General features: G+C 35.7%; 1 protein-coding gene across 4 annotated transcripts; it reads right to left on the bottom strand.

The window, feature by feature from the left end:
* Window positions 1-2,284: 2,284 nt before the first annotated feature.
* On the bottom strand, window positions 2,285-8,431 carry LOC128550279 (uncharacterized). Of its 4 annotated transcripts, none has more exons than XM_053529013.1 (2): window positions 8,221-8,431; window positions 2,285-4,152 (listed from the first exon to the last, which is right to left on the bottom strand). In XM_053529013.1, the coding sequence occupies exon 2, from the start codon at window positions 4,044-4,046 to the stop codon at window positions 3,219-3,221; it is 828 nt and encodes a 275-aa protein (XP_053384988.1). In that variant the 5' UTR covers window positions 4,047-4,152; window positions 8,221-8,431; the 3' UTR covers window positions 2,285-3,218. The 4 variants fall into 4 exon arrangements, with proteins under 4 accessions (XP_053384988.1, XP_053384986.1, XP_053384989.1 ...); XM_053529011.1 differs by having other exon boundaries at window positions 8,054-8,430; XM_053529014.1 differs by lacking the exon at window positions 8,221-8,431 and adding an exon at window positions 5,140-5,706.
* Between the last annotated feature and the right edge of the window lie 661 nt (window positions 8,432-9,092).

The following is a 9,092-nucleotide window of genomic DNA, read 5'->3' as shown; positions in this document are numbered from 1 at the left end:
CATCTGTGATTTCCATTTGAGAAGCAATGTTACTAGAATCAGTTCTTGCAGTCCATAAAAATGTAGGACAGAATTGTGACTGGCAGTTAGCACGTGTTACACGAGATAGCTCTTGCAGTTCACAAATGTTTTTGTATTCATAACGTGCAGTCACCGATTACTAGACTGCAATTCTTGCGTCACAAAGTGAGGGAATTAGCTGTAGCAAGTGTTTACACCGAATCGCGCATGCAGTTCACGAAGCACTCTGATTTAAACATGCAATCCACCGTGTTACTTAAATCTTGCAGCCCACAGTGTAGACAGAATTGACTAACATACCATGTGCTACAAGAGGTCAGCTTGCATTCAAAAACGATGGATTTCAAACTTGCGTCCTCCATGATTTACTAAGTTCTTTCCTGCGTCATGAGATTACATATGAATGTGTCTGACAGGTTAACATATGTGTGATAAGGAAACTGATACTTGTAGTTTTAGAGGTGCTACTGAACTTCAAAATTTGTAGTTGGAACTTGCAGTCGATTCAGTGCTGCCTTTATTGTGACTTGCAGCAATGAGAAGTTGAATAAAGTGTAAGAAATCTTTTAAGATGTAGCAAGGATGCAAATAGTCATTGCAGGGCATTTGTGGAACCAGATACTTGTTCAGCAAAGCACAAGACTTGCCTAGTACAAGATTTGTTACTGGGGGCAGTTAATCAGAGGGTAGAAAAATATGTTACTGTATTTAATTGTTAAATATGTTTGATTAAACAAAAGTTGTAAACCAGTCTTTGAAAAGTGACATGGAACATCATCTGAGAAACGAAACATGATAAACACATGAGAAACTTTGCAGTACTAACAGCTTAAATAATGTGATATTAGTGTTATTACTCTGATGTATCATTATTTCTGCCACTGAATTGTATTTGATATTGATATTAACATGAAAGAGAGAAAAAAAAATATTTCATCTTAAATTCTTGACTTTGCACGGGTCGTTCATTGTGGCAAGTTTTTTGACGGTGAATCGTTGAATGCATAGTTATGTGGCATTTTGACCCCACATGACCAGTTTCGTAACTTGACCAAGAGATCATCAAGACAACCATTCTGACCAAGTTTCACGAAGAAAGGGTTACAACTGTGGCCTCTTAGAGTGTTAACAGGTTTTTCCTTTGATTTGACTGTGACCTAGTTTTTGACCCCATATGACCCAGATTCGAACTTGACCTAGAAGTCATCAAGACAAACATTTTGACCAATTCTCATGAGTTTCAAACTTAAACTAGACTCTAGAGTGTTAACATGATTTTCCTTTGATCTGATCAAGTTGTTGACCAAACATGACCCAGTTTCGAACTTGGCCTATAGATATCAAGATTTTGACCCAAGTTTCATAAAGATTGGGTCACAAATGTGGCCTCTAAAGTGTTAACAAGGCAAACTACTATATATGGCTACGTTCATTACCTGTTTTAATTAAAAAAAGCCGATTTGTAAAAGTTCCTGCAAATCCTATTCCTACTAGAGACAACACGTTATGAAGTATAACAATGGTTATTGACAATCATTACTAGGAATTTGTTACTTTTCAAACAACCTTTTTCGTAATCTGTTATATAACAATCGTCTGGAAATACGTGAGCCCCATAAGTAGCTATGTTTGAAGAGCAGACGACTGTCGAACTAACTTTCATGAGTTTAATCCCTGGACGAGGAGAATGTCCTCCATTGAAGTTGTATCTCGTAAAAGAATATCTTTACGTCATTCCTCGCCATATCTGTCCCAAAAGAGGACTTGAGTACAAAATTTAGGGGCAGCGACGGTAACTGACCGCAGTTATATCCGAGATTACGTTAAACCCCACAACAAAACAAATCGGCAACATAGCATAATCAATTATTTCTATGTTTACTACTCGCTTGGGCAAAAGCTTCTATTTGCCAGTTAAATAGACCGTCTATGTATTGATTGTCCTTACTGTGACGAAACTTAAAGTGTTTGAACTCTTGGCCGGGATAATACCATGGGTGCGTGTTGTAGAATATAGAACCGAAGTTCATTGACTTATTGTTACAGTTAATGATATTCTTTAACATTGTAGATGAAGTCGATTTCATAGTTTACGACGGTTTTGAATAAAGAAGTTGAGCTGTCAACGCACTGTTTCGGAATTTTTAATAACTTGTTACTTTTATATGTTTCATGTTATTCTGCCATATATATCCGAGGTATGCGTTTGATACCATGCAGTGGTTATAAAAGACACCAAATATGACTTTTAAAAGCTGTTTTATTTATAACACAATAATGGCATAAAATGATATATGTAAATATCAAATTCAAAAATAGCTATTGCAACAAAAGTAATCTCAAAAAGATAATTATTATGAAGTGAAAAAAACAAACAAAAAAAAAACAACTTGAAAGCATGTAACAAATGCTGAATGACGTATACTTCAGTGTTTTATGCATGGCGGCTAAGTATATTTTCACAGGAGATGAACAGAAATAAATATAAGTAATGAAATAAGAAAATGATTAACGTAAATATGAGTAGGTAACTCTATAGGTATATATAATTTGAATAAGAAAATGATAATCTATACGAGATTGACGTAAAGTATCACTGCAACTTCCTGTTTTGATATCAGATTCAACAAAATATATTTGTAGACTTTATATAGAAACTCTCCAACAGAATTTCGAAAAACCCTCTTGTTTTATTTGTTAGTAAAATTATGAGTTTTAATCATCCAATGTTTTACTCATTTCCAAGACACTGTAGAGCGATGTTGAAAAAGACGTTTTGGCAGTAACTTTGAGCAATAAAAACAATTAACTTTCAAGCACCCTGGAATAATTTTCTTCACATTGAATCAGTTTCTGCACAAAATAATCATTATCTAATATTGCTTCAGAAAAAACAACTGGAACTATGTTTGTATTAACGAATTTGTATTCCTCCGCTCTCGACACATCACGGAAGTAGTCCGGTGTTTCCCGTACCCGCAGATTTACGATACTATCGGCATTTCCGGGTCGGAGATTATCGTCGAAGAAAACGTGATGTGTATTTGGATCGGACTGGTCAATCCACAATGGCTTTCCTCTCCGCGGATCAAAATTATGCTTATACCAGTCCTCACAATCGTCTCTGATAGCAGATATACCAGTCAAGTGTGTGAGATAGGAATAAATTTCGTTGTCAGTTTTCACATTTCCACTTTTCACTTGTTCGAGTTTTCGCAACAGTCTTCACATTCAGATAAGAACCGAAATGTTCCGAAACTTGCGTCTCTTCTTAAAACTGTCACATCCTCCGACAGCTCTTCTAACAGACCGTCCAAGTTATGGCAGAATGGCATATGGCAACCTATGGCAGATTTAATACTTTTTAGAACGCTTTTTGCATCACTTCCGTAAGTTCTGAATACAACAGTGAAATTTCTCTCTTCTCTAACCAAATAGTTAAGAAGGTTATAGAAGGCTGGTAGTATAAAATGGAACCGACTCGATTTTGTTCCAGGTACAGTCATTTCTTTGTGCAATTTTTCATCGTATGGCAGTTTCCATTTGAGAATCTCCAAAAGAGTATTTAGGTAAGGTTTAAAGTTCGTACCCTGTGGCCGATCCGTGAACGAGGTCAGGTGATACCGAAGTGCCGCACGGTCTCGCGAGATTTGCGGCAGAAGACGCTTCTCTTCGAATTTGTAAAAACTGACGTCACTGGCATCGAGAGGAGAACTTGAAGGCTCGTGTCTAGAGGAGTGCCATTCCCCTTCTCGGTCCTTCCCCCAAGCCAAACCGGAAAGGTAGATATTTAGCGCCGCCTCTACAGTCTCACCCGTCGCAGAATCCACAGGAACTATCGTTTTGTTGACATCGAAATGTAAAACAAGTTTTCTTTTCACCGAATTTGACATTTCTCTACAATTCCGATGAAACAATGAACACAGTTGCTGTTTCATATCCTCAACTGTCTGTGTTTCCTCCAATGTCGATGTTTCATCAATTTCTGTTGTGTACTCGATTTTTTTATCGTCAGGTAGCGACATAACAAACGATCTATTAACTACCCACTGTGGTATAAAACTGTTTGAGAAGCAGATGTTGGTATTTATTTAAAGACGCTGTAAATGTTTTATGGCAATCGTTTCTCGTCTGAAAATAAAATACAATTTGATCAGTTAGACATACTACTAGACTAGCTCCTAGACTATGATATATCTTTTTACATTTTTATGATTAAATGTAGTGAACTGAGCCAGTCTATATCCTATGACCAATATCATGATAATTTCAACATCATTCCTCTGTGAAATTCTCTAAAATAGACTGGCTTTTGTCTCTATGAAATTGAATTCGTCAAATAAAGGGGAAAAATGTATAAATATATTTATTATCAGTAGAGTGGTTAGTCTAACATACTACCAAAACGTAAAACGAATCCGACGATAAATAAAAAGCAGGCGGTTGTAGGTGTGTGTATATGCATATAAAACCTTTTACTAAAATTTTCGCTTTTCGATAGCATTTGAGGAAAAAGCAACGTTGTTATTATTGTTCTCATTTCGTCTGTTAGGGCTTCTTAATTCATTAGAAAGCAGTGAAAGAATGTTTAAAATCGGCCAAAACATAATGAACATTACATTTGAACAAAAAGGCACGACAGCCATTTTGTTTCGATAGCAGTGTAAAACAAAATGGTAGATTTAAACTATATATTTTCTTATTTCTCTTTTTATTTAACAATCTATAACGTTCAAAGCACTGTAAATGGTGCATTCATTTATGAAAGACCCCTTTTAAAATGTACTTTGTAAAATTACGCGTGTCTCACATTACACATTTAATAAATCCATGTTCAAAGTCGGTCATTTGGAAAAATGTTAAACGGAGAAATCAATATATATTGAACCGCCCGAAAATATCTCTACAAAATTAATTGTAGTATTACAAATAGTTATTCAGTTCTAAATGGTATAACATTTTAGATCTTGTCAATAAGATTACATAGGAGAAGCGAAAATATCGAACACTAAAAGGTTTTATTTATTTTTTAAACATTTAATTACCTTGTTTATATATTATCCCTTCGGAAAATAACATGAAATATTCCAGTTATATTTTAGTCAAATGATTACATACAAACATATTTACGATCCGACATACGCTGTTGACTGTTTTCAAATATTATAGTAGAATAACTTATAAACTCCCAGTCTTTAACCTTTAAGTATGGTACGCAAATAATCAGTATAGTACATGTTCTGTGAGTCAGAGGGTCTATTTGTTATCGTGTTAACCTCTTGGCCTAATCACAGCTACCAAAAATAGTTCTGTAGATGTTAAGTACCTATTTAAACATCAAATATTTAAAAGTCTACTATCTGTTATAAATGGCGATTTAATCTGATATATCGGAGACATTTAAAGAGGACATACGTCATTCTCTGTGTTTGTTAAAACGTCATTATGTAGCTGGCAGTTGTGTTTACATTTGTTTACCCCGGTTTCTTTCGCAATAATTTTTATGTTTCCAAAAACTTTTTTATTTTGGAAAACTTTGAGCAGTAACCATGGATTTGTATATGCACAAATGGTTATATTCCGTTTTTTTTTAATGTATAGTACGAACTTACGAATTTTAATTGTGATGAACAGTAGAGAAGGTACCGAAGGACACTAGTAAGTATTCAAGTTGGCCGATTTATATATTAAGACCATAAGCTCTTTAACTCAGCAAGTCACTGACGCTCCTGGAATACTTAAACACCTTCGCAAATTCTTTGCTGAACTCCCCTTTCAGAACCTTTGCAGCGGTAGCGGTATCCGAGATTTAAAATGTTTCCATATCTTAAGATTAGGCGTAAAAATTGTTTGTTTCCGGTATCCTGACCTACCCTAAATTTTTGGCTCGACCCCAAATGTTTTTATGGCCTTGAAGAATATTTTTTCAACCCTAACAAAAAGTTGCAAAACTGACTTTATGCTTTAAACATGGTCAGCGATGTTGGAAATCATCTTACTGATGCTCTAAAGGCATAACCCCCTTCATTTTTTGACACAAATATTTTCAGAAAAGTCCCAGTTAATAATGATATACTCCAAAACCTTAAAAATGTGTACAGAATTTAGCAGCAGCAGCACAAGATCTATGCAATAATGCTGTTCATTAAGTCTGCTTATCCAAACATGCATTTTCTGAACTCGTCTCGAGTGTTGTGACTTGTATTTAATAATTGAATTACAAACTTGTGTTTCAACCTCTGTTTTCGGTATTAAATTTTCAGCTTACAGGAGACTACATTAGTCTCCATATGAAGCCTTTTCTCCGAGCTGCACCGTTTTTCCACCTCAAACATGCAATTCCATCGTCAGTTTCCGTAATGGTTAGCTTTATCTAGTGGGTCGAAACCACTGTCCGTATGTTGTGACATTGACCTTTGACCAAATGACATAATAAACATCAAGAGTCTATCTACTGACTACGGGCAGCAAGCGCATGATTGTCAGCCAAAGCATATTTTGATTATACAGCAGAAACCGTTTTCAGCCTCGAGGCCACTGTGACATTGATCTTTGATTCACAGACACCTAAAAGAATATGGTACCATCTACACACCACAGGCAATCACCCTCTGTAGACCAAAGCGTTCTTTAGTTGACGAGAGTCAAATATTTTCAGACTTGCATTCCCCGTAACCTTTGACCCATCTAAAAATCCAAACAAATGGGACCATCTCCTGACCACAGGCATTCATCCTATGAAGTTTAATTTGACGATAGTAGGCCAAAGCATGGACAAAAAACGTTTCCAGTCTCAATGTATATGTGACCTTGACCTTTTACCTAAAAACAACAAGGGTCACTGGGAATCATCCTACAAAGTTTCAAAACTGTATGCCAGAGTTCTCAAGTTACCGAGTGTAAACCATTTTTGGTCCCAAGGTCACTGTGACCTTGACCTTTGACCAACTGATCCCAAGCAATAGGTATATTTGTCCACAGGCAAACCTCCTATAACACCGACGACTATAGGTCAAAGCGTAAGGCTGCCGTTCTTTAGTTAGCCGAGACCATTTTCAGGTCACTGGGGCCGATCCCCAAACAAAAGGGATCATCTACTGACCACAGGCAATGCAACCATCCTATGAAGATCAGCTTTGCGAGACTTAAGCATTCTCTAGTTGTTGGTCGGAAACCAAATGGTCAACCGTCCCACAGACAGACCGGCAATGACCAAAACAATATACTCCCTCTTCGTACTGGTGGGGAATAAATATGATTATCATTTAGTTAATGCAAATATGGTGGAGGAGGTAGAACTACTTTTTGGAACCTTGAATCGTTTGTTCTTAAGTCTTTTCTGTAATAAATGGTCGTCAACTACAGTTGGAAGCTTAACAAGAATATTCGTGCAATCGATTTGACAAGAAATATTCAAGAGTAGAAACTGGTGATTAATGCAGTTTGATAATCTATTCAATTGAATCAATTCCCATTTCGAACGCCCAAGCAACCTGCCATTATATCGTGCCCATCGTCAAAACTTTCTTTGTAAGGTTTTGAATTAAATTACCATCTATTTATTGCTTACTTCCTTGTCAAACGAACACATTAAGAACACCATCGTACACATAATTAAACATAAAGTGATAGATCTATTTGTCAACTTACATGCTGCTAGAATAAGTTTTCAATGGATTTAAATGATGTCATGTAACTGATTGTAATGAATGAAGACTCCAGGTTCTCTCAGGGCATTACCTCGAATATGGACAGGTACCTGTATGGATGGTTTCTTAACATGAAAGAATTCTACGACCCTTAATATTATGTACATCAGTGACAAAGATCACGCCACGAGATAGTAACGTATCGATTAAAGTATAACGTCACGAGTAATAGCTATAAATTTGTTTGCATCCCCAATGCTTGCAATGTATTCCAACAATTAATCTCTTACAATCAGTACATACCTATTAAAGTACACTTTTCCACCATAAAACTAACATTGCAATCATATTATAGAAATAAGCATTTGAAAGTAAAAACTTACCTTTTAACCAGCAAAATATAAACCGTCCGGATCAGATCACTTGTAGATATACTTAAACCCATGGTTTTCGTCCATGTTTATATACCACAGACAGTTGTAGCATAGAAGCAAACAGTTAACCATTGTTTTTAACTAATCAAACAGAAACAGCGATAAACTTGACGTACCTATAACCAAAATAAACATTCTCACCAGCCGTTATTAATAAAAGGTAATTTCCTATACTGGTAACCTACATAAATGCGTCAGGTATGCGTATTTAAGATTCTAAATCGATCCATAGATACAAAGTCGTCAACCCTGTTGTATAAATAAATTATCGGATATGCGACAGTAATTGTTGTCTGGCATAGTTTGAAATATTGCGCGGGAAAACAGTGTGTGACTGCTCAGCTGCAGTTTTTTTTCACTGATTTTCCTGTAATTTGGCTCATTTGTAGATCTCGGCCAACTCATTATAAATAAACAGTAAAAATGTACTTAACCGGATTTGTTTCAAATTTACCGCATTTTCTAAATTCAAAATAAAATGCGCAACGTCAAATTATGTAGAAATATGCCAATGTATCAATTTATTCTCAAAATATCTCCCTACAATAAATCCAATACATACAGCTACTTGTATCGGATATAAATACTGACTTTTGATTACATGTGTCGCTAAAATTGTCCAAAAACACCAAAAATGTGGGTATTTCTGGCTTCAGAAAGTTGGCATAAACTATATTTTACAATAAATCTTAATCATTACACCTAAAATCTGCTCGCATTTTCAATAACAAAATCGAAACCTTTTTTAAAGGGTTAACGCCGCACAATTATAGCTCTTGTAGGAATTTCACATATTTTTATTACAACAAATGCAAAAGCTGGAGGGACTGGCTGGTGCCCGAGCCCGTTTACATCGTAACCCGAAGGATTCTGCAGGTGTTTTAACAGGAAGAAACATGCAGTAAATGCTTTTCAGCTTTAAGAAAGTAAAAAACTGAATTAAATGAACATTATGTTGTTATACGTTCATTTCTTTTTAGGCTTGTTT

This window comes from Mercenaria mercenaria, chromosome 17, assembly GCF_021730395.1.
Source record: "Mercenaria mercenaria strain notata chromosome 17, MADL_Memer_1, whole genome shotgun sequence".
Taxonomy (NCBI): Eukaryota; Metazoa; Mollusca; class Bivalvia; order Venerida; family Veneridae; genus Mercenaria; species Mercenaria mercenaria.
Note: the sequence above shows the minus strand (reverse complement) of the source record. Positions and strands in the feature narration are given on the sequence as shown.

Bases quoted from the DNA above. Each gene is read 5' to 3' on its own strand.
- LOC128550279 (XM_053529013.1), bottom strand. From the start codon at position 4,046: ATGTCGCTACCTGACGATAAAAAAATCGAGTACACAACAGAAATTGAT.